At 43.8% G+C, this 26126-nt stretch overlaps 1 protein-coding gene across 1 annotated transcript in view; it reads left to right on the top strand.

Annotated features, from left to right (window-relative positions):
* lrpprc (leucine-rich pentatricopeptide repeat containing) overlaps positions 1-26126 on the top strand; it is a 73649-nt gene that overhangs the window by 20680 nt on the left and 26843 nt on the right. The window contains exons 14-25 of the mRNA XM_034152146.1: positions 595-664; positions 2576-2603; positions 3216-3273; positions 4119-4225; positions 5960-6037; positions 6166-6219; positions 6438-6581; positions 6682-6812; positions 7077-7162; positions 12421-12628; positions 19010-19134; positions 21134-21240. Coding sequence (XP_034008037.1) covers positions 595-664; positions 2576-2603; positions 3216-3273; positions 4119-4225; positions 5960-6037; positions 6166-6219; positions 6438-6581; positions 6682-6812; positions 7077-7162; positions 12421-12628; positions 19010-19134; positions 21134-21240 — 1196 coding nt within the window. The remainder of the gene's footprint in view (positions 1-594; positions 665-2575; positions 2604-3215; positions 3274-4118; positions 4226-5959; positions 6038-6165; positions 6220-6437; positions 6582-6681; positions 6813-7076; positions 7163-12420; positions 12629-19009; positions 19135-21133; positions 21241-26126) is intronic.

A 26126-nucleotide genomic window follows, 5' to 3' on the forward strand; every position in this document is an offset into this window, starting at 1 on the left:
TGGTTTTCACATACGTCGCTCCGTTTCCTCTTTCTGTATTTCAGTGTCCACAATGAAACACACACACACACACACACACCAAACCTTTCCTGCTTTCAGATGCATCTGTTCTTTATATCTCTGTTAATTGAAAAATGTGGTCATTTTTACTTTCCCACAAATTCCCTCTCAAACAACAAATACCTGTGCCCTTCAGCCATTTTTACATATTTGTAGACATGTTATAGATTACACGTTTATTTTATTAGCTACATTCCAACCATTGCCCCCTCATACTGCCACAGATAAATAGTGCAATATTCAATAACAAAGAAAATGGTCGTATGATTCCTGGCAAAGTAAGTCGGCATGATGAAAGTCGCACAATTCTATCTGTCCAAGGACAATAAACCTTGACGTGTTTTAGTGCGAGGCATTACTACTTGCAAGAGGTTATAATCCACAGCTCCCACAAATGATACAGCGACTTGGTGTATATAGGTTATATTCAACGTATATTCATAACTAAACCACACGGATCAATTCCAGAGAGGACAAGCTGTTGCTCCTTCTTCCTTTCCCTCTCATCACTCATCCGTCTGCTCTGTTTTCCAGTGTCGGATCCATCTTGCCCGGTGACGGATCTCAGTGTTTTCCGTGGCAGCCTCATCGTCGGCTTCAAAAAGTGAGTCAATTAGCCCGTTCTCTGTTTATGTCTTAATGTGTTCTTCATCATTTGATATTCCATATTTCTCCATAATTTCCTTCAAACTCCTGAATGGTGTTTTTAGGGAGGCCTGTAGCGCTATAGAGGTCACTGCAGCATATGCTATGACTATGACATGTGCAGCGTATCACACCATCCACAACGTCTGTGTGTGTGTGTGTGTGTGGGCAGCTGCAGGGAAAAACACTCCATCACACACACATATTCGCGGCTGCCTCATGCATATGGAGGCAGTCATCCCTCAGCTCTCGCCCCAAAGCACCGTGGGAGATATGTAAATGAGCAGATGCCCACCACTGCCCCTCGTACATGGACCCCCATACTGATCTAACTCTCTCTCCTGCACACACACACTCGCACTCACACACTCACACAGAGGAAGCCTTAGGACCGGGGTCTGACCCGTGGGCTTTTGTTGAAGGGGTATTTATGAATATTTACAGTTTAGCACTCCACACCCACACAGAAACGCTCCGGCCCCTGAGTGAAGCTGGAGGTGAGCCAAAGAGAAAAGGCGCTGACTTATCTGCAGGGAGCAAAGTTATTTCTTCCTCCAGAAAGCTAAACTCTGCTCAGTCGAGCTTAACTTTAAACTTTCTTAGTTATTTACTTTGTTGTAACTGATTTGCTAATTCACTTGGTTGATTTCTAACTAACGTAATAGGCAAATAATTGTAAAAATGCATGCAATATAGTTTTAGCTTATTTTGAAACCACCAATAAATGAACATTACAAGACTGTTTTTAGAAGATATTGGCTTCATTTAAAATCATTGAATCCACATTGCTGTCCGTCTTTTATGTGTATGACTTCGCTCCCTCTCCATTTGCCATGCATTAACACACACACTCACACACACACCTACACACTCCTCTGAGTGTTAAGTTGCCTGACAGGGTCGTAATTGGGCTTGTCACTTGGGGAATGTGTGTGTGTTGGTGTGTGAGTGCCGTGTCATTGCAATGCGGGACCTGCCCCTGTCAAAGACAAGGTCAGGGGATAATTTAATCATTAAAGACCTGTTCTTCTCTCTTCTCCTCTCATCTCCCCCTTTATCCTCCTCTCCAGCAACTAGCTGACAACGCCACAAATGTCGCACGTTGTCATCATTTAGTGTGTGTGTGTCTTTTGTGGTTTCCCAGGCTTTTGTACTGCTGTCTTTCCTCTCTTGTACTGCGGGATTGAGTGTGTCAAACTGAAAAATCTGTCGCGCTTTCTTAACGTATTTTATTGTACTACACTGTCCATTCAGTAGCTATGGCAATATGACACATGTCAGTATTATGGTCACTTAAATCAAACCCTATCTGATGTCAGAAAATGTACTTATTTTTGATTATATCAAACATTTATGAGGTTTTTATATATATTTAAAAGTTGGGGTGGAAATGGGATTTTAAAAAACATCTATATTTCAGTTTTTAAACAACATTCAGATCCTTTTGAACATTGAACGGTTCACCAACAGTACAAAGTTCACTGACCGTACAAGCAATCAATATTCAAGTGATCTAAGTTTAGAGACATCTCGCAATATTGTAATTTGACAACTTGAGTGATCATTTATGGAGGGAATTTACAGCAACAGAGCTCAAAGTTGGTCAAACTTGAATGTTGTTTGAGAGCAGAATAAATCCCTGATGGAAGTGTGTGTGTGTGTGGTGGAGGTGGTTCTTTTTCCTGAGATGAATTTTTAGCAAATGTAGACGTCCTTTTATGTTTGAGCCCTAAAAGCAAAACGTACCTTCACTTGTGAGCAAATTGCACATTAACTCTGACTCGCTGGAGTCCTGTGGACCCGCTGTGTGTGTGTGTGTGTGTGTGTGTGGCCCAGCTGCTCATGTGTTGTCCTCTACTGCCCCCTGCAGGTTCTCTGATGTGGAGAGCATGGTGAAGGTAAGAAGTGAATGTGCCCATATTATGTTTTGAGTGTCTGTGAAGGATAATGTACTGGACTACAGACGACGAAAAACATTTTAAGTAAAAGTGAAATAGCTGGAAATAATGAAAAAGATCCAGTAAAAGAGCCTTCATGTACAAAAGAGATAACGCTTTATAAAGACATGCACTTATTAAAGTTAAAACTAATCTCTTTTTCGTATTTAAAGCATTTGATGCATGTTCACTATATATGACGGCTTATTCCTCACACAATGAAACAGTTAGGATATCCAGTTTACTCACCATCTGCTACATACTGGGTTACATTTAGGAAGAATATACAATCTGACAAATGCCATCTGCTGCCTTTTATCCAAATCTCCGTATGGCCCACTGAACGTATAAATAAAAAGATATTAAGCAAACATACAGTTCATTCACACACAGAGCTCTTTCACAATATACGAAATGTAGTTGTTAAAGGGTTAATAAAAAAAAGAATTGTTAAGGATTGGATTGCCTATGATGAAATGTAACCCTAACTATTCCTGTGGAGATGGTGTTGTTGGCTTTAATGTACGCTATTTGTCTTATTGTGTGTTTAATTTTTGTTTTTGTTTTCCCCAGATGATTGAGCTCTTGTCCAAAGACCCGCGCTTCTCAAGAGACGGCAAAGAGACGCATAGTAAGGAGATGTTTGTACACAAGTCAGGACTTTCATATCTTATGGTGTCCTTGTATGCAAGAGTTGTGTGTGTGTGTGTGTGTGTGTGTGTGTATTTGTGTAGGTGAACAAATGACAGAACGCTTGTTTGTGTGTGTCATCTATCAGTATTCAAACTTGCCGACTGCTGTCTCCGTCTCATCCATGACAAAAACATGCCCAGTGTGTGTTTGTCCGATCTGTGTGTGTGTGTGTGTTTATGTGCAGTCTCAATGGCAGCAATTCTGCCGACCGCCCCGCCTCTTACATCCAGCCTGTGTGAGTTTATTTCCAGGTGTGTGTGTGTGAGTGAGTGAAAGACCTGCTCTCTCCGTCTGAGGAAATAGAGCCTGGCTGCTGACACAGCGATGAGTAGTTAAAAGAGTGTGTGTGTTATTGCTGTGCAGCGTTCCTGGTCTGAGTGTGTGTGTGGGTGTTTGGAGCGTTAATGTCGCTCCGTGTAAGTGTGTGTCACGGACAGTCCCCATCTGAAACTGGTGTTAGTGCTGGTGGGAGCGATGGAGACTGTTATCCATGTCACATCCCATTAGGCCACATCATCTGCGTGTATGTGTGTTTTATGTGTGTGTGTGTGTGAGAGAGTTGAAGTAGTGGGAAGCTGTCACTGCCAGCCATCGCACGTTCACTCACACTGCAGCCCAGAAGCAGCCTCTGTCAGCAGAAACACACACACTCTGCAGAGGTTACGGATTTTTTTTATAAATGCACAAATGGATGCAGTGACGGACACGGAGGCAAATTAAATGTATTCCCAAGACAACTAGTCACTCTGTGTGTGTGTTTGTGTGTGTTTTCATCACTTCCAGATACTTCAGCCTTCTTCTTGTACCATTTTATCGACCACATGTCGGAAAGGGAAGTGCATGCAAATAAAGACAAGCTGCGGATATTCTTCAATCAACTAAAAGATCAGGTACACACACACACACACACACACACTGATGTGAGCACATTCATACACCAATCAACCATATATCCAGTTAATTCATAACCTTCCCGCATTAAAAGAGCTTACACACTCTGATCTGAGATGATTCGCTGTGTGTAATCAGATTCGGATTATTCACGATGTTCACACACACACACACTCTTTTCCTGCTCTCCATTGCTGAAGACTGAAGGTTTGAGTTGAGACGTCCAGACATGTTGTAGAAGATTAAATCATGTTTTACATTACTGGTCAAAGGGCACATCTTAAAGTGGACCTATCATGCTATATTTAAATGATATATTGTAGGGCCATACCTATATAAGGTATATTTATACGTTTCTGTTTTCAAAATACCAAACGGATCATGCATTTTAGCCATGCCTCATTTCGCTCTATGTGCTGTTTGCTGTCTACGGGTCTGATTCTGCTGACCACGCCCCCCTGCAGGAGAGGGGAGACGTGCTCTGATCAGCTGCTGGGCTGTCAGAAGAGGGGGAGAAAAAGAGATCTCCGTGTTTTATTATATAGAGTCGTTATTCATTTGTTTTAAAGCTCAATAAATAACAAAGAAGACCTTTGACCGGCACTTTTCTAATTTTGTCCGGAAGATTTAAACTTTAACGGACATCTTGACCGGCGAAAGAAACTGAAACTGAAACTCTGCCGCACGGTCCCCTCGTTCCTTGGAAGAGGCGGAGAGGTGGGTGTTTGTCATCTGCTGGTGGACTAACCGGAGAGAATTACAGTGCTTGCCTCGACGGGGAGGGATTGCATTGAATTAAAGCAGCGGGAGCAAACGCTTGCCTCGGGGAGGGAGAAAAAAAGCCACAGCGGAGAATAAACAGAAGGGTAACCATGGTAACTATGGGCGGGAAGTCTTCTTCGCTGCTTTTGTGGCAGACTACAGCGCCACTTACAGGCCTGGCATATGTACTACAGCGTCTCCAGCGCTTTCGAGCGGCAATGGCCGGCCGTGGCCCAACCCCACATTCCCCTGATAGGTGGAGAGTTGGCCCAATAGCCGTAGCGCCACTTCTGTGACTTCTGGATCAGTTTTTATCAGATCCGTTGCAGCCCCTTTTTTAGAGATTTGGGTATGGAGGAAAATAGAGAGGGTTGTGTTTTCTGACACTTGGTGAGTTCCCTGGAACACCGGGGACACATATTCATGTATAAAAGACGTACAAAAGTGCATTTTGCATGATAGGTCCCCTTTAAAGGGCCGTTTGGAGTTCAGTACGAACAAATAGACAGTCTTGGTTTTTGTGTCACGGAAAAAAATACCCCAATTGAACAAACGGGTGAACATTTTCACCTAGGAAAGTTTAATTCTGACCTTGAAGGACTTTTTTTAGTGACTCCTAATGAGCAGTTATTGGTAGTAGAAATAGTTAGAAGTGTGTAAATACCAGAAAGCAAAAAAACACTATAATCGCATATTCATTTACAGTAGTTACACACATTGTATTTTACTATCAGAAATAAATGAAAGCACCTAGTAAATGTTTGTTGTGCATGCATATTGAGCTTAAGTCAAACACAAGCTCTGTGACGGCTTTTAAACAAAGCTATTAAACTTATTTCTCAGCCATTTTGTTGCAGTTAACTTTTTACAAACAAAATGCAACAGGTTGAGCTCCTGTGGAACCTGTTGCTTGTTGTTGGCTCATCGGTGCTTTGCTGATGTGGTTTTTCTCCCTTTTTGTTTCTCTGTAGAAGATATCTGTGACACCGAACATCTACAGAGGCATCAGGAGGCTGCTGGACTCCTACCAAGCCTCAGAGCTCGTCAAGGTACAGTACATAGTATTTGTACTAAGTTTCTGTACTGTACTACTCTGTTATTATAGCGTCCCTAATGATTAAGATGTTTAATGTTATGTGTGTGTGTGTGTGTGTGTGTGTGTGTGTGTGTGTGTCAGGATGTGGGTGCTCTGGTGAACTATGGCTTGGAGTCAGATGCTCTCCCTGGCTCGGTAAGTAGGACGCTGTGAACAATGCATATCAAATGTTCAAAACGCTACGAGACGTTATTCATTTTTAATGCTTATGTTTATCTTTAGGGAAACTTGTATTGCTTGAACTCCACATTTGAATACAACTTGCAAAAAAATAAAACGCACAGTGTTATTTAAAACAAGCTCTTGAAGGAGTGTATGCATTTGATTATGTGTTTAACACCTTTCTCCATCAGGGGCCTGAGAGCGGGGGGTATGCTCTTGAGAAGATCGGGAGCAGGGTGTATGCTCTTGAGAAGAAGCTCGCCAAAAGGAAAAGCGAGAACCAACCATTGGGCTTCATGCTCAAACAAACCATCCAGAGTCACGCCGCTGAGGATGTAGGATTTGTTTGGATCACTCGCACTTTTTTTTCTTCTTGAAATGTGTTGCTTTTTGTGTGTTTGGTCCTGGAATCTGTTGTTTTTTACGTGTGATTAGAACTTGGTGCGCGCCCTGGAGCTGAAGCAGGAATACGAGGACGAGATGTTGCTCCCCGCATACGCCACCCTCATCGGCCTGTGCTGTCGCCACGACAACGTGGAGGAGGCGCTCAACCTGAAGAGGGAACTGTAAGTGAGGCAGGATACACAAAGAAGTGCTGCGACCAGTGGTACGCCATTAAAGTTTAACTTGAGTGGTATTAGGGGAGACATTAATGCAGGGTCCAGCCGCTCTGTTGACTAAAACACAGGAAACTCTCCCTTCCACCCTCGTTTCCTTCTCTTCACTCACCACCTCATCAGACTGAAGGCCAGCAGGAGAGCGTACAATAGATGAGGTGCATTACTGTAAGTGAACTACATTAATCTGTCTGTCTCCGTCTCTGTTTTCAGTACTCGTAAGGACTCGTCAGTGACGCTTGATGGCAATAAATACATCTCACTGGTTAATTCTCTCGCAAAGAAAGACAGAATAGAGGGTAAGTTTCTCTAGGGTGCAGCTACGATTTTAGTGTGCCAATTGCTTCATTAGTCAGCTTCTTCTTAAGTGTCCTTTTTATATAAAAACTGCACACCACACTTTCTCAGACTCTTCTCAAACTGATCTTCTAAAACGAAAAGATCTTCAAACACATTCCAGCTTGATGGTTTAAAAACTATTGATTATCTTGAATGTTCTTTTGTTTTGTGTCAATTGATTAATTGACTAATCCCACAAGCACTTAGTTCCTCACTCCTTTATCTCTGACTGTAAACTGGATCAAAGTGTGAGATGTGTGTGTGTGTGTGTGTGTGTTGAGCCTGTGTGTGTCACCAGCGCTGTCACAATCTGTCTCTCTCCCTCCCTCAAACCACATTAGCCGGCCATTTTCAGAATGCTACGGTGGGTTTCCTTCAGCCCATCGAAGACCCAATTACCATCAGTTTTGTCGCTCTGCTTTTTGCACACAATGACAGGCAAAATGATTCCCCCGACTGTCCTCCCCTCTCTCCGTCTTCGTCTCTGTCTCTCTATCTGACCCTCTCTCCCCCGCTCTGTCTCCAAGCGTGTCATTCTCTCAATCTCCCACCCGTCGCACACACCCGCGTCACTGAGAAATGAGAGAGGGGGGAAAATTACAGGACTGTGTGTATTTTTCCAGAATTATTGAAATCCGCCTCGATGCTAATGGCAGATCATGTCCGCTGAAGTGCTTGAGCATTACACACACACACACACACACACACACACACAGACATTTGCATGTGAATTCAAGCAAAAGGCATTTGGTGGCCGCGACTTGGTTGGTTGGGGTGGGTGTGTGTGTTGGGGTGTGTATAGGCAGCGCTAACGCATTTGCCATTAGCCAGAGTGTGCATATGGAGGGGACGCTTGTCAGCCACATTAGCACACATGGCTAACCTTGATGTTAGCCTGTCCCCACCCAGCACACACCAGGCCCAGCTGAAGATCATGTCTCCTGGCATCTTGCTTTTTTATTTCTCGCCCTCTCTAATGGCTTTGTTGTTTTTGCCCTTGTTTCAAAGCCTCCCATCTAACCTCGTCAGGCAACTTTGTTTTCATCTCTCTTTTATCCTTTTGAATGTATCCTTATGTTGCCTTCCATCCACTGCTCGTCCCCCTCAGGGTCCTTTTAATCTTCACATCTGTCAGTGTCTATACATCCATCTGTCTTACCTTTCATCTCTTTATTTGCGTGCCATTGTTTTTCAGAAGGTTAGGGGGGGAAAACAATTGAAGTCATACTCACAAAATATAGTGAACTTCTTCCGACAACAACAGATTCCCAACATCGCTATCTGATCGTGTCCTAGGTTTCCCCTCAAAAACATGATATGGACATGTGGGTTGATAATTGCAGATGTAACATTCCCACCATATTAGCCTGCAGCCGCTTATGGCGCGTTTCCACTACAGCGCGAAGCACGGTTTAAGAGGGCGGTGACGTCAGCGGCCCGTCTTTGGTTGCGTTTCCACTTGGCCTAGTACCGGCCGGCGGTATGCTAAAACCAGAGAGAGCATCGCTGGCAAGGGGGCTACAACTACAACAAGATGGACATATTTGACCGTGATTTAATTGTAATACACGTTTCAAAATGATGCCGAAGTAACAACATACTGATACCGGTTAGTAAAAACCATGAATTAATGCTTTGTCAAGTCTGCAGACAGACGGCAGGCGAAAAACCTTTTAAAATGCGTGTTTTCTAAATGGAGATTGGCTAAGCTAACGCAGTATATGCTCCGACCGTCCACACTCACAACAACGGCCTATACAGACATAAATAAAGCAGCGACTGTATTCACCATGACACAGGCAGTCTGTGGTTTGTACTTGTTTAACTTTTGTCTAGTTTCTGAACATATATGAGGAGCTGTGAGCTCTGAGTGCTAACAGCTAACGGCTGTGTTGTTTTTCTGGGGTTCTCATTGAAGATCACGTCACGGCTCCGCCTACACTGCGTTACTATAGATACTACCCCAGTTCCTAAACTGTAATGGAAATGCGCCATAAAGTGAGCCAGTCCTAACGAGGCCCAGCCATACCGAGCGAGGCCGTGTAGTGGAAACGCGCCAGTTACCTCATTGTAAACTAAATGATCCCGTTTAGAACTTAAGACAATTGTATCCAGTTATTGCTGCCATCCATACCAAAGATAATCAAATATAATCCTCAAATTCTTTCAGTGTCATTGTGAATTAGTTTTGAAGTTGTATACTACTTACTCAGATCATATGGCTTGCCAGACATAAACACAGAGCTGTTGACTGTTGAATTAGTTCATTGTTAAAACTGTTAAAAAATTGAACTGTTGAAACAACTTCAAACATTCATCTGCTACTAATACCTAATATATATATATATATCATTCCAATAACTTGTATATAGACTCGTACTGCACTATTCCACATCATAACTTTATTTTATTTTATAACTATTATTCTTTTTGTATTGCTCTTGCTCTTATTGTTATTATGTTGCATTGTTGGAGAAGCCTGTGACATAAGATTTTCAACTACATAATTACTCTGTAGCTATGTCAGATTGACAATAAAGAACCTTGAACTTCCCAATCTTTCAATTTTAATTTTAGCTTTTAAAAAAAACTTGAAACGTTACTGCCACAAAATAAGTTTTTAGTACTTTCCCAATTGGTTTCCTGTCTGTGGACTGGTTGTGTCTTCAGGATAGTGTCACTACATTGCAAGATGCATGTCGTAAAAATGTCATTTACAGATGTCTAGTTGTGATCAAAACAAGGTGGTGTTTGCAGCTGGCTGTGGTCAAAAGTAAGATGCTTGAAAACGGAGGGGATTGGTGTAATCCCATTGGAAGATGGTGTCTAGTTTTCACTGCCAACACCAGTGCTAAACTTTACATTTTGAATGAACGCCAATAAGGACATCAAAAAACCTCCTGAATATGTAGATATGTTTAGCTTGAACTTGCTTTTCAATTTAAAGTCCCGCTGACACAAACAATATTTAATGGATAACCTTTTTGTACATCCCATACCAGAAGAATGCATCCTTTAATCTAACTGTCCTGCCTCCCAGTGAACCTGCCTAACCCTTCTTCATGGGCCTGTACACCCCTTCACTTCTCTCCCTCATCTTTTAAATACACCTCTCTATCACCAAACGTCTCTTTGACCTGCCCTTGCCCCTCTCCCTCCATCTGTCCATCCTCCCACTTTGGTAAACACAACTTTTCCTGGCTTTAGGAGGTCCTGGACCCGTCTTTGGTGCTGTGTGTGTGTGTGTGTGTGTGTCTCTCTAGCAGTCAAGTCATGCAACATTAGATGAACCATTGGGCTGTGTGATGTTTGTTTACCTGGCCTGTCTCTGCCTCCATCCCCTGATGTGAGAGTGTGTGTTTGGATTGGCTCGCTTTGCTGGCCATGATGCTCGGTTGAGCTGATGGATATGCATACTGGCTAAACGGACGGATAAAGGCAGAGATGGATAGAGGGGGGGGGGGGGGGATTCAACGTAAGATGGAGGGATGTTAGCTGGTGTAGCTCCATTTGGGCGGATCAACTCCAAGCCATTGGTCTCAGTGATTAGCGGGTGTGTCGGAGTGATGGAGAGAGGTATAGATGGAAGGAGGGAGGAAGTGAAACATGGAGAGACACAGAGAGTCAGTGGGTGAGAACAAGTTGCATATGAACTGATAAACAGTACAAACATGACGTCAGGTCATTATAGGGCAATCCTTTAAAGAGGCCCTATAGTGCTTTTTGAGGTTTACCCTTTCCTGCAGTGTGTTGAGTATTTTGTTAATGTAAATGGTCAAGGCTAAAATCCCAAAGTTCCCTTTTAGAGGGAGTTTCTCAGTTTAACAGTGTCCCCCCTTGACCCCCCTTCCTCCTCCTTTCTGTATTTCCCCCTGTCCCATTACATATGTGACAGCCTTTGGTTCCCATCGCCATAACAACTGGCACAGAGAGGTGGAGAGCTGGAGAGAGACATACTGAAATGAGGATGCCAAAGCACTCACCAGTGGCCCTGTCCCTCAGCCCCGTGTGTGTGTGTGTGTGTGTGTGTGTGTGTGTGTGTGTGTGTGTGTGTGTGTGTGTTGTGTGTTGTGTGTTGTTGTGGTGTGTGGTGTGTGTGTGTGTGTGTGTGTGTGGTGTGTGTGTGTTGTGTGTGTGTGTGTGTGTGTGTGTGTGTGTGTGTGATGTGTGTGTTGTGTGTGTGTGTGTGTGTGTGTGTGTGTGTGTGTTGTGTGTGTGTGTTGTGTGTGTGTGTGTGTGTGTGTGTGTGTGTGTGGTGTATGTGTGTGTGTGTGTGTGTGTGTAGTGTGTGTGTGTGTGTGTGTGGTGTGTGTGTGTGTGTGTGTGTGTGTCACTTTTTTTTACTTTAACTTAATTTTCTTTTCTGCATCTGAGCTTGCTGCACATCAACGTAAGGAAAATGTTGGTGTGAATTTTGAACTCGATGCCCATATTGCCCTGCAGTTAGAGGACTGGCTTGTCACACATTATTCAAATATATTCTGCATCTCTCCATCTCCCCCCCTCCTCTTGGTCATGCTGTATAGATTAGTATCTGTGGGTGGAGAGCGGCTGTATCGCTGTCAGCCCATTAGCAGCTGTCTAAATAGACAGTAAACACATCTTAATTACCTTAGTCTGATACACCACATATACACACAAACATACACACATTCCCTTTTAACCATTTAGCCCCTAGTGTTGGCCAGATGGGCGCGTGGCCCGGTGAAAAGCCCTCCATTACCGGCTGGGCTTGACCAAACTGATCCACCCCTCAGCCCGCTTACCGGGGTCTCACTGGGGCCACGGCGGGCCCTTGTCGCCACATACCTATAATTTAGCCCCCCAAGTGCTTTCCACATGGCCACGGCAAAAAGCCGGCCTCCATTGTAGGGGTCCGGTAATTGTAGTCTCGTTTAGAAAACCGCAAGTAGCAATTAGCACAGAGTTGGCATTATACGGGGCTGGATTTGCATCCCTGCTGGGCACAAAATGCTGTTTTAATATGAGTTTGTTTTCCCCACATGGAATTAGCTAAAGGGGCCTTTTATCATATTCACACACCCTACTCTTCTCCCAGCTCTGCCCACCGCTCGCCTTCCCTTCATCACGCTGCATAATCTCTCTTTCTTCCTGTCTTTTGTTCTTTACATTTGGCCTTTCCCGTCTTTACCTGTAAATCACCATCCCTTTATGTTGACTGATGTTTCTTCACACTCTCTCTTTCCCTCCATCACAGAGGCAGTGGACCTCCTGAAGGAGATGAAAGAGAGGGATGTGGTGTTAACTGACAAAAACAACACGCAGCTCTTCCACATGCTCTTTTCTCTGGCGAACAATGGCGCCGCCTCCACCGTTGAGCGCCTGCAGGACTCCATATTCACCCTCGGACTGGCCAAGCCCACCACCCTCCTCCTCTCACCCCTGATGACTGCATACATCAAGAAGTAAGCAAACTGGCTGTGTTACAAATCACAAAAACACTCCCTCAAACAAAAATAACCAAAGTTGGGGAGTCGTTCTTTTGACTTCCATGTCTTTATTAGCTTTAAGTCACTGGAGAAAAAAAGGTATGCTACAAGAATTGTTGTATTTCTTAGAACATCAATACAAGGCTGAACGGCTGTTTCTAAGTTTTTCACATTCATTTTTTCCAACTGGGAACTTTATTTCTCCAGATTATTTCAACACCATGTTTATGCAGCCTTATTCTGCAAATGTAACAAAAGCGAAACACAATTTGTGCATCCGCTCGTGTCCAAAATATTGTGGGTTCTTCCTTGACCCACGCTACACCCTTCCACCAAGTTTCATGAAAATCAGGCCAGTCGTTTTTCAGCAATCCTGCTGGCAGACAAACAAACAGACAAACAGACAAACAGACACACAGACAAACATAGCTGGAAACCATCATTTGTGTTATGGTATATTATCTTTCTATGGCTGAAGTTCTCCCCTTACCAGCCAACTAGCTCACTTTTGTTTTCAGATTTGTGTCTTCATCTGCCAAATCCAGTTGCCAGGTGTGTGTGTGTGTGTGTGTGTGTGTCTCAATGAGTCGCTCATCCCTCCCTATGATCATAGCTGAGGTTACTCTCTGGGTCAGCGATTCAGACAGAGAGAGGATGTGGAAATTGCTCATTTATGTATATGTGTGTGTGTGTGTGTGTGGTGTTAGAGCCAGGTTTTGTTTGTTAGAGAGAATTCGCCAGCTGCAACCTCTCTCATGAGCCCCCACCCCTGATCTGCTGAAACACCCGATGCTCTACTCAAATGTGTAAGTGTGTGTTTGTGGTGAGAGATGGCCATCGATGCTTCTTCCCATAATGCAAATATGCAAATGAACGTTACCAAACACTGGCTGGGGGTCACTGGTATTGCCCCACCCCTCAACTCTATTCAGTATGTGTGTGTTATTCAGAGTGTGTGAGTATTATATTTTTTTCAGAGCAGCTTTTAAGTAGATCAACTCATTAGCATGTTAATTATGTACAAAGCACTAATTGCTGGATTTACCACAGCACCGTTAGGGGCCCACTAGTACACACACACACACATGCCCTTCACATGCTCTCACACACTGTTTACCTCTAGTGTACATGCTGCTCTGTAGAGGTAGACCTTTGCACACACACACACATGCCCAGACGCTCACACACACACCTGTGCTCCCCTGCAGCTGTTTGTTTTGCTGTAAGTCTGCTCCCTGGCACCAACAGAGTTTCCAGGTTCACTCGTTAATCACTGCCTCTGTGAGATTAGCAGGCTAATTTACTCCTGGGTCATCAACGGCAGCCAAAACACAAACACACACACACACAAACGGGCACACACACCAGCTTAGCACAGCCCTGTTCACAAATCAAGTGCCAGTTGTACTTCCTCCAAATGATACTGCAGTGAAAACACACTAATGAGCACGTGAACAAGCGGACTGCTGGTATTTCAGCTGGCTGGTTGTCAACGCTTGAAAATAGTCCTCAAACTAAATGTAGAACTTGATATGCACATAATATTCGTTTGTCGTCCACTTCACTTGAGAATATCGTACATTTTTGTTTGGAAAGTGTAGCTAGTTTAAACGATAAACAACAGAAACATCTTTCCTTCCAATTTCAGGCTCAACTTTTATTTTAGCAGATTATTCACTGCAGGAGTTAAATAATGACTATTCGGCTATCTCTAAAACATCAGTTTCAGGCACTGAGGCTGCCTTTACACGGGAACGTTTGCATTTACGCACCGTATGCGTTTTCAAAAAAGTCTTCCGTTCACACGCATTCGATTCATTTAACGTGTCTGTTCACACGAGACCGCTCGACCCGCAGGAAACGCTGTAGTACATATGCCAGGCCTGTAAGTGGCGCTGCTGCCGCCACTAAATACACCAAAAGCAGCGAAGAAGACCCCGGAGCATGGTTGCCATGGTTGCCCTTCTGTTTATGCCCCGTGGTGGATTTAGCAACATGTAGTAGTTCATGTAATTCTCCATGTCCACTTGTTTGCTGATGGTTGTGGTAGAGGAGCTGTAGATTTTGGACTAACATCTGTAGCATGGTCAGTAGCAGTAGCACTAGCAGTAGCTACTGACTAGCTACTGACCATGCTACAGCAGTGAGCAGCAGAGGTGGGGAGAGGCGCGGCTATGGCTTCATCTATCGGGGAAATGATCGTATAGAGGCGATTACACAGAGCCGTTTGACCCCCCAGAGCGCTCCGTTTGCAGATCTATCCACCTTGGGACCCGTTATCGTTTGCGGGGTCCGTTTCTATAGTTTTGTTACGGCCTCGTGTAAATGAAAGGGCTGTACGCATGAGAAACTATGCGGATACAACCCGTTTCGTTCCCGTGTAAATGGGGTCTGAATAATGTAGAAGTTCAACTGAAGGCCCCTAATAACGGACCGTCCACACAGCAGCGTTAAAAAATCTTGGAACGCTTCTGCCCATTCACTTTGAATGGGGTGATGTCACTTTGCGCCGAACTGCATTGTGGGCAGCAGAGCGGAGATTTTCAGGATTTTCAGGATTCAAAGTTGAGCAATGTTCAACTTTTGAAGCTGAGGTGGAAGCGTCAGCCAATCAAATCCCGTGTATGCAAATCTGACAGTTCAAGCGCTAGCCAATCAAAACCGCGTGTATGCTGGGAGAGACATACCGCAGGTCATTTCCTCATATTCCAAAAAATGCAGGAGAAATTAGCGGTAGGGAATCACCCGGTGCTTTATGACCAGTCCCTATTTACCTACCGGGATATAAACCGGAGGAGCCAGGCATGGAGGGAGGTGGCAGAGACAGTGGTAGGTTTTCGCCTGTTTGGGGAGTTTATATCCAGTTTACTTCAAACTTTTTTGCTTCGTATGTCGGGGGCGGGAGATTCATGTGATTGGTTGTTGGTGCCTTGCTCGCAAAAAATCCCCAAGCTTCAGATACGCCCACCTCCAAGATTTTTTTTTAACGCTGCTGTGTGGACGGGCCGTAAGGCTTTGCAGTTACAGCTTTGATCTACAGTGGCAGCTTTAAAACGACAGAGGCGGGCTGCTGGCTGAAATAAAAGTGTCTCTTGGGAAGATGTGTGAAATGTTTAGTAATGTAAAGCGTTTCCACCACATAGTTCCAGCAGGGCTGAGCCTCAGGGCAGGTTTGAGTACCACAGCACTTGACTTTTGCGCTCCAGCTGAATCCATCTCCTCGTCCTCGTCTCCTCTTTTTATCTTTTATATTTATCCGGTGGTCTCCTCCTCTTCATGCCGTCAGTCAGGGGACAAACAGACAGTGGGGAGGAGGGGGGACGGAGGGAAGAGATAAAAGAGGACAAAGCAGGCATCACTCCTGCCTGCACCCGTCTCATCGCTGTGTCAGCGCTAATGACTTAATGAACACTTCTCCGGCAGATTAGCCCTTGACAGCCCATCATATGCGCCGCCCTGTTAGCCTTCATGCCCGTCCGCTCACTGTTGTGTGTGTGCTAGCCTGCTACTACTCTTGCCCAGATTGCCACATCCTTATGGAAGTGATTAGCGTCAGAAAATGCTAATGAGTCGCACTAAATGAAGAGCTGGCAGGACGTGTGTGATAAGACAGAAAAACGGAGGGGAGAGCTGATGGGCGATGAGTGAGTTTCACACTTTCCTACGGTCTTATATTGTGTTTACGTACATTTTTAGTGAGGCCTAACACAAGATCACAGCCTCCCCTTTCAATTACAGTAAGACCAGATGAAAATAAAATGAGTGATATAGGAGGTGGAAATAAAAAAAGGAAATCCTTGGTAGATGAAGCGAAGCAGCCAGAGGTGAAAATATAGAAAAGGGGAACAAGAGAAAGATTGTAACTGCAGCACAACTTAACTCCATGAATGGTTCAACATGCCCTAATCAATTATGCTTATAAAACAATGATGGGTTAAATTGTCAATGATGTTCTCATACTGACGATATCGCGGATAGTTAATCTGCAGTTACCATAAGCTCTGTGGGACGTTATCAGTTTGGCTTTTCGGTTTGGAGGCGTCTAGTTTTAGGCAAGAAACTAGTAAACTCCCAATATCAAGCAGCTAATGAAAGGAACAGTAAGCAACATAGTGGAGCATTCAGCAGGTAAAGAGTCTTTCCTCAGAAATTGAGACCAAAACTGAGCTAATAGGAGAGGGTGGACTATTGGGGGAGACGGGAGTAATGAGGATAATGCTGCTTGATGAGTAAACACTATCGACTACTGTTGCCATATCAACATTATGCAGTATGAAGACTCTTCACCTGTGTGGGTAGTGAAGTAAACATGAATACGTGCCATTCTTCCACACATGCAAGTGTATAACAGTGGGCTAGTGGTGTCATGATCGCTGTCTCATTTGCATTTCCGTGAGATAGACACCTTGTCCTCCCCCACGCAAGGACAGTGGCGTGATAACAGGCCTGCCGATCTCCTCGGAACAAAAGAGGGGGACGGAGAGGGAGAGAAATGGGAGGAAGGGGGGGGTGAGAGATGAGGCAAAATGAGCTTCCTTGTCTAATCCTTCAGGTTTCCACTGAGCAAAGCGCTCCCATTTTTTTTCAGGGCTTAATTGGCTGGAAAGTGGCTGACATGCAAAGTTGAGGACATTAACAGGGCTGTGCGCCGCAGTAAATGGCAACGCAAAGTGACAGTTAAATTGTACCTAGGGGAAATTATCCATCTTTCGACATCCTTAGCTCTTTTTTGGGGTGGATCGGTGGGCGGAGAGAGGGGGAGAGGGGAGGAAGGCAGATGGGGGTGTAATTGCAACACCAGGCCTTATTTTTTGGAGAGTGATGGGATGTTTTTTTTTTAAAGATGTCTCATTAGGGTGGAGGGATTATAAGTAGGTGTGGAGGAAAGAATAAAGTGGACGGATAGAAGGGATGAAATTGAAACATTGATTCCACCAGCATGACTCGGTAAAAAAGTATTGCAAGACACCACATAACAACAGTATTTGTCCATTCAAGCCACATTTCGTAAATTACAAACGTCAATTGTTTCATTTTTGTAGTAAATACCCAGGACCCCCTCCCTCCCTCCCTCTCCTGTTCTCATTCAATCTCCACTCTCTTTCTCTCATTTTCAAAAATCTCTTAGTGTCTCTTCTGTGTTGTTCAATCAGACGGCTGTGCAGTTTGAACAGCCTCTTGACTGCCGCTGCTGAATAATGTTGTCCCTCTTGATTTCAATTAGCGGACCTCTTTACCTTCCAACCCCAATCACTCCATTTCCTCCTCCCTCCATCGCTCTCTTCTCCTCACTCTGCCTCACACAAGGTCACACCATTTCCTGTTTTATGTTTTCCGGGTTGTTGGTCTTTCCGGGCATATTTCTCTTATCCACTTCTCTAATTGATTAGAGGAGAAAACACTTGAGAAATTATACCTGTTCACTCTCAATCTGTCCATCCGTCTGTTTCACATTCACTCTCTCTGCCCCCCCGTCCCCCGTCCCCTCCCCACGAGGTGCCCTATCTGCTTTGACCTCTGTGTGATTGACATGGTAATTCCCCAATCAACAGATTGATGGCAGCGCTGTCACAATAGAGGGGATTGAAGTGGTCTCTCTTCCCTCCCCCTTCTCTCAGTTTCTCGTTCCTCTTGCTTCTTTTTCGGGCGCCTCCGTCCCTCTACTTTTCTCGTTATCACTCCATCAGGCGCAGTCATCCTCCCATTGCGCACTCTTTTGTTTGCTCGAGAGGCAAAGGAAGGATAGATTGAGCAAGGAGAGGATGACATGAGCTGGTACTGGGGGGGGGGGGGGGGTCTCTAATGTTGTTGCCATATTTCTGCTAAATGGCTCAGCTGGGGGGCGAGGTCATCAGATGGGGAGTGGGAGCTGACAGCATGAAAAAGAGAAGAGAAGGAATCAAAAAGAGAGATCAGGAAAATGAGAAGGAAATGAGAGGAGGTTTAGAGAGGACAAAAGAGGAGAAGAAGTGAGAGAAGTTGTGAGGAGCAAAAAGAGCAGAGAGGGTAAAGATCACTGCAGTGCTTTTGTCTGCTGTATTGCTTCCTCTCTAAAAGCCTGTCCAGAGAGACATTAGCCCCTCGCCGACAGGTGTGAGAGCGCCTGATTGTGTGAGAATGATGTATTGAGGCCAAAAGGCTTCATCACCTACAGTCTGCTGTCAGGAATTCAAAGGCCTGTATTGTTGCACAGGGTCACAGTGCTTGAATGGTGGGTCACAGGGTTAACGCCCCACGATGCACTCTCTTTTCTCTGCCCACACAATCTTGTACATGACTGACTGGATAGACCTGACATCTAACTCGCTCTCTCATCTCCTCCTGTGTGTGTGTGTGTGTGTGTGTGTGTGTCTGCAGCGAGGACCTGTCCGGAGCTCTAGAAGCAGCCAGCCGCTGTCTGAAGCTCTACAACAAAATGGTTCCAGTCCACGGCATCATGGTGGCTATGGTGGAGAAAGGAGACGCTGACCTGCTGCAGAAAGGTGACACATTTATACCCTCATCTTTTTGTCATCCCAAAAATATGGTGCTAAAACTTTTGGTTTATGTAAATTGTTGATGATTAACTTTAGTTTTTGAACACAAAGAATAGCTTTTAAAGGTCAAGCTTTTCTTGATTCACGTTTTTTGATTCAACATTTTTATATTTTCTCAGATTCTTTAGAACAGATTCCCTAGAATTAATCCAAAGTGCCCACGCTATGTTTGCATTAAACGTGCACGTAACAAGCGGCAACAATTCCAAGAGTGTGTAAGAGCAGCAGAGAGTGAGGGGGGGGGATCAGACGAGGTCGTAGTGAAGCACGTCGGACGTCATGTTTTGAGCGGTCTCCCTGTATGTCGACAGCAGCGTGGTGAAAAAGTTCAAGTTCAATGTGGTGCAAGTGGCTCTGGAGTGTGTAAAGGTTGAAACCGTGCAGTGGAGCACCTCTCCACCTCCTTTACTTTCATTTTACACACTCCCTCATACACCATTCCCTCCCACTTTTATCTCTGAACCCCCCAAAAGGTCACAGATCCTCAAAGTCAGGCGCTGCACCCTCAAAAACATGAAATTACTTTTACAATAGTCTGATAGAGGGAAACCAGTGCCCACTAACACGTGGATCGTGATATCAAATATGATTCTGGCTCTTACTCGCTCATATAAAGCAAGAGAGGGATGACTTAAACCTTGAAACACTCAACATCACAACTCTGTGAGTACGTGTTGAAATAAATCATGGGAAATAAAAACAGGAATGTATCAAAACCTGCAGACTTCCCTAAGAGTGGCCTTCTGCGGACCAAACAGATAATCTCGTCTCTCATTGTTCGACCTTGGTTGTAAATCGGAACATAAAATGTAGTTCTGCGACGTTCAGGCAACCATAGCAACAGCTCAACAACTAAAAAAAAATGAAAGGGTCATAATACAATACCTGCCTTTTAACATGGAGGTCAATGTAACGTCTACAGGAAGCTGGGATGTGGAGGACATGTTAATTGGTGCTATTAGGAGAGACACTACAAGTGAATAGGGTTCAAGTTGTAATGAATAGAAATGCCCATGAAACGTGCCCAGTCGATTCATTAAATTAAGACAATTATACTTTTCTATTACCTTTTATTGTTTCCTGAATATTTGCTATTTTGCACACACGTTTCCAAACTGAAATCTGAACATTGGATTCAGACGGGTTAAGAAAAAGGACAATTCTTTTTGTATTAAGATTTTTGAAAGTTACGTCGAAGTTGGTAAATGTCGGAGAAATCTCTAGACACAAATGGAAAAGGTGTAATTAAATAACCACCGTAATAAGCATTGCATGAAATGAGCCTTAATGAGCCAGTGAGTTTCAGTTTTCCACCAAAGCGTTGAATTAGGATTTGCTTGCAGAAAACGCTAGAATTTAAGTTCAGCTGGTTCAAACTACAAACTTTAATTTAGACCGTTGAATGGTTTTTAATAAATCCTGTTGACTTGAGGTGGTGTGTGTGTGTGTGTGTGTGTGTGTGTGTGTGTGTGTGTGTGTGTGTGTGTGTGTGTGTGTGTGTGTGTGTGGTGTGTGTGTGTGTGTGTGTGTGTGTGTGTGTGTGTGTGTGTGTGTGTGTGTGTGTGTGTGTGTGTGTGTGTGTGTGTGTGTGTGTGTGGTGTGTGTGTGTGTGTGTGTGTGTGTGTGTGTGTGTGTGTGTGTGTGTGTGTGTGTGTGTGTGGTGTTCAGCGTGCGTATGGTCCTGAGGCTGCTGGACAGAGATAGGACGTAACGCTGAGCAGAGCGCTTTAGCAAGTTTACCATTTAGAGCTTAGGCTTTCATTCGGGACCTGTTTGAGAGCAGACTTGATATGGCTGCTTTGTGCCTGGGACATTTTGCCAAATAATGGAATCAGGAGGAAAAGATGAAGTGTGTGTTTGTTCACCTTGCAGACGTTTTTTTTTTATTCACTGCCTTTCTCTGCTCTGTTTCCCCGTCCGTCTGCTTCTCTTTGTTTCCCTTCAGCCATGGAGTTTGCGAGTAACGAGCGAGGGGAGATGGCGATGATGTTCGATCTGTTCTTCGCTTTCCTGCAGACAGGCCGCTACCGCGAGGCCCGTAAGATCATTGAGGTAAACACACACAACACACGGGTGCTGCTTCTTCCTGAACAAACATACCCTGGTTTTAAAAAAGGACTTGGATAAAGGAGCTCCTTTCCAATCCATGTAGTTGATCACTGCTATGTTATACATTTGATCAGACAGTAAGTTGTGGGATTTGATATCTAGACCCCAAAGGTGGTGTGGAAAACTGTCAAGGACCAAAAGCTTTGTCAGATTATAATAGAGTCCTTACTTTAGTATTGTTACCATATCTAGATGTTGCAAATAAGAACCAACCAGGATTTACATCATTTCTTAGCGTGAGTCTTGGGTAGGGATGGGTACCGAGCCCCGGTATTAAACGGGCCCTGGGGCTGAATTATTAAAGACCGTGGTACCGTTAAGCTCCGACGTTATCTGTCTTTTTATCGGTACTGGAGACATCTAAAAATATATGTCATATATATTATACTACACACACACATTATATTCCAGTTTTAGTGTCGCCAACTCCGTTTCCAATACGCAAAATGACTACAAAATGCGTGCTGAGTCGGGCTGAGTATGCTAAACTAGAGAGAGCATCGCTGGCAAGGGGGCTACAACTACAACAAGATGGACATATTTGACCGTGATTTAATTGTAATACACGTTTCAAAATGATGCCGAAGTAACAACATACTGATACCGGTTAGTAAAAACCATGAATTAATGCTTTGTCAAGTCTGCAGACAGACGGCAGGGGAAAAACCTTTTAAAATGCGTGTTTTCTAAATGGAGATTGGCTAAGCTAACGCAGTATATGCTCCGACCGTCCACACTCACAACAACGGCCTATACAGACATAAATAAAGCAGCGACTGTATTCGCCATGACACAGGCAGTCTGTGGTTTGTACTTGTTTAACTTTTGTCTAGTTTCTGAACAGATATGAGGAGCTGTGAGCTCTGAGTGCTAACAGCTACGGCTGTGTTGTTTTTCTGGGGTTCTCATTGAAGATGACGTCACGGCTCCACCTACACTGCGTTACTATAGATACTACCCCAGTTCCTAAACTGTAATGGGAATGCGCCATGAAGTGAGCCAGTCCTAACGAGGCCTAGCCATACCGAGCCAGGCCGAGCGAGGCCGTGTAGTGGAAATGCGCCATAAGATTATTTTTAGTATTTTCGATCTCTCCAATCCAGACGCGAGATCTCTCTCTCCCCCGCCTGTGTGCGAGGGGGCGGGGCAGTTTACACACGCGGCTGCTACATGCAGCAACACACACACGGCGGGGATGGCGGAGAGAAAGCGCACCAAGGTGTGGTTAAACTACCCGTCTCGGTGTGGACAAAGCTTGTTACCAAAAGTGCAATAAGAGTTTATAAGAGCATGTAAGGGCGGTAACACGAGCAATTTGTCTAAACATTTAGCAAAAGTGCACCACATTCAGACGGAGAAATGCACCGGGTTCGACTGTCTTTCTAGTAGCTCTGGAGCCCCATCCACAAGTAACTTTTCCACGTCAGGTATTATGTATGCTAGCAGCATCATCCTGAGTTAACTCAATTATACAAACATGGGTTAATGATTAGAGGTAACTGAGTTATTTATTTTGTTAAAGTTTCAGCTATTCTGTTTACAGTTCTGTCTTCACATTATTTAATACGATTTGTTAAAACATTGTTGTTTCTTTTTATGTGAAATATTATTTATTTAATTGAAATAATAAGCAATGTTAATTTTTGTGCTTAGTTAATTTACCTTATTTTTTTCTCCAAAAGAACCGATAAGAATACCGTTAAAGGACCGGATCGATAAGCAGTATCGATAAAAGTAGTAGTACCGTTAAAACCTTAACGATACCCATCCCTAGGGGTGATTAAAGGCCCTGACACACCAGGCAGTCACCAGAGAACTCGCCGACACCGACAGTTCCATCGACGAGTTCTCCTGCGTCTTGGCCGTGTGTCGCACTGGAACACACCGCAAAGACTTCAGCGGAGCACGTACGAACTGCGCATGCGTGAGTGGCAATAACTCTCCTTACCAGCAGGCGGCGGTAGTGTGTATTCGTCATTCAAAATAGGCAACAACCGGAAGACAGAGAAGAAGAACAGACTGATATAAACAAACAAATAGCGTGTGCGTTCCATTTTCACTCTCGTCCATCGAAAACATGTTTTAGAATATAAAAATACATGAATGATGAAATGAGCACATAAAGTGCAGACATACTATAAAATCACAGTTAATAGACCTGCATCTGATGATCGCAGTGTTCTGGCGGGTGTGTAGTTTATTGAGTCAGCAATGTAATAATGGCCACTTCTTGCTAAATTTACATTTCCATGTGATGCTTTTATCCGAGGCGACTCACAATAGGTAAATGAACAGCAGTAGACAGTATCTCATTTACTTAGACACTGTACTTAAGGACAATGTTGAGGTACTTGAGACTAATCCTGCAACTTTATACTGACAAATAAACCGATGAGATGAAAAACCGGACTTGACCAAACAAATCACGGAGCTCTCAGCAGAGGACAGCCGGGGACGCTCCCGCCGATATCAGAGATGTCCCTGCTATGTGTGGGAGGTAAGAGAGGACATTTGGGCTATGTTTGATGTCTTTTAAGTATCACCTGCTGGTGTTTAGCTGCTGTCCTGTGCCTTTTTAAATCGTTTGTTTACGTCCCTCACTTCCGTTTCGCTTCTCATTTGCTAGCTGAACAGCTGATCAGAGTGGTTTCTTGGCCCGATAGCTTGTGTCCGTATTTTGGCCGATTCAACATGTTGAATCGGCCATGTGTCGACCGTGAAAGGCCAAATAAGGCGTGTCACGGCCGAGGGTTCGGGACACACCAAATTGACTTTGGGCGACAAGGAACGCGTTGTCGCCAGACAACCGAATACGGCCTGGTGTGTCAGGGCCTTTAGTCTTTAACCTCTTAAGCACGGCGGTCCCCCCCATTGGACCCCTCCCACCGTTTTTTTTTCGAGATAATGTCTCAGGGCTTCTTAACATTTATGAAACTATTAATGTGTAGCATTAACGGGAAGAATCTCAGCTAACTGAAGATATGAACCATTTTTACCAAAACAAAACACAAGTCTCATAAGAAGCGTCTAAATGACCCCTGAGCGAAAAAATTCTAACGCACTGCGGCACACAATTCAAGATAAAAATACCCTTATTACTTATCGTAGCTGCACATACAATATATCCGATTAAAGCTGAGACTCCACTGATTATTTAGGTATAGTATCATCACTGAGCGATCCGAACTTGCGACAGGGGAAGCAAACACAGACATCACAACACGTACCTTTACGGAGCTTTTACGGCAGATCGTCTCACCGTAGCTGTCAATTAGGTCAAAAGACGTTTTCAATGGCATTAAAACGAAAAAAAAAAATGCTACAACTGTTGATCCATAGGTTGATAATGTACCTGTGCCTTTGAAGAAATTATTTATAATCCATAATTCCATTTTTTATGTAAAAATCGGAGCGGAAAAGTTAGCTGCTAATGGTAGCCACCAGAGTGTATGCAGCTTCCGGTTTTGGTAACGCGTCACTCTCACTCCTTATTTGTTAACGTTTTGGTGTGTATATAACTTTCCCTCGATTCCATTGGCTCTAGCGGTTATAAAGAGATTTCATCAAAATCGAGCAAGGGGGGCCAGAGATAGGTCAAATCCACCCAAATGACCCCAGAAGTGGGGGTTTTTGGCTAAATATCTCTAAAAAGGTCAGATTTCACTTGTTTTGCATCAATCTTGATACAGGGTACTTATTATATGTTGTACTTTGGATTCCTAAAGCTTTTAGTCTACTAACCCATCATCCAAGGGTAGTTTTCACTATAAGTAACAAAGAATTTTTGGACGGACACTATAATTTACAGTTTTTTACTATGTAAAATCTGAATTTTCTTTAAATAAAAACATCTATATTGATTCTGACTTTTCTACATCCAACTCACAGGTTTATCATTACTTTGAGAATAAAGATTATTAATTTAACCCTTTTAGAAGGGAAGATATGGTCATTTGTTCTGGGAATGTCATTTTCGAGCCTGAGACCTGAAAAACAGGCTCAGGGCTTAAGAGGTTAAGGATGACTGATCATTTTATGAACAGAGTGATGATTTCCAGATTAAGTAATGAACCTATATGGGGCCTAATCTCACTTGTATGGAAACACATAAATGAACAGAACAGTGCTGTTTGTATTTGGTTTTACATCTTAATAGGGTCCTTTAGTAATGTTACCATATCTAGACGTTGAAAATAATAACCAACCTTGATTTATATTGTTTCTTGGCGTGAATCTTCACTGTTTTAGATAGTTTAGTCGGAGCAAAAAAAGCAAGACTGATCACTTTATGAACTGAATGAATGATTTTCAGCTTAAGTAATGAAGTAAAGGCCTGACTTCACATGTTTGGAAACTCGTACATGAACAGAAAAGTGGCGTTTGTATCTGATTTCCCTGGCTGCATTACATCTCAATATAAAATGCAATTCTTAATCTCAGAGGAGCTACCTGATTAAAAACAGTTGCATGAAAACCAGGATCACATCGGCACAACTGTCATGATCCACAGAGAACATGCATAATGTAAAAGCAATACTCTTATTGTTATTGTGGCGCATCTGACCTGAATATTTTATGAATATTTATATCTTTGTCATCTTAAATCTAGCTGTAAGCCCTGTAGATTAGTGTGAGGAAAAGGAGAGGGGCAACGCGGGCAGATAAGAAGCGATTTTCACGTGGATAAGGCAGGCGGTGGATAGCGGGACAGAGAGATCAAACAAATAGAGGGATGAGCTCTGACCTCAGAGGAAAGAGAAACAAGGCCATTATATTGTCCGATCAGGATGAGAGCAGAACGAAATACACCATAACTCCCTCTATCTGCT

This window comes from Trematomus bernacchii, unplaced genomic scaffold (assembly GCF_902827165.1).
Source record: "Trematomus bernacchii unplaced genomic scaffold, fTreBer1.1, whole genome shotgun sequence".
In the NCBI taxonomy this organism is placed as follows: domain Eukaryota; kingdom Metazoa; phylum Chordata; class Actinopteri; order Perciformes; family Nototheniidae; genus Trematomus; species Trematomus bernacchii.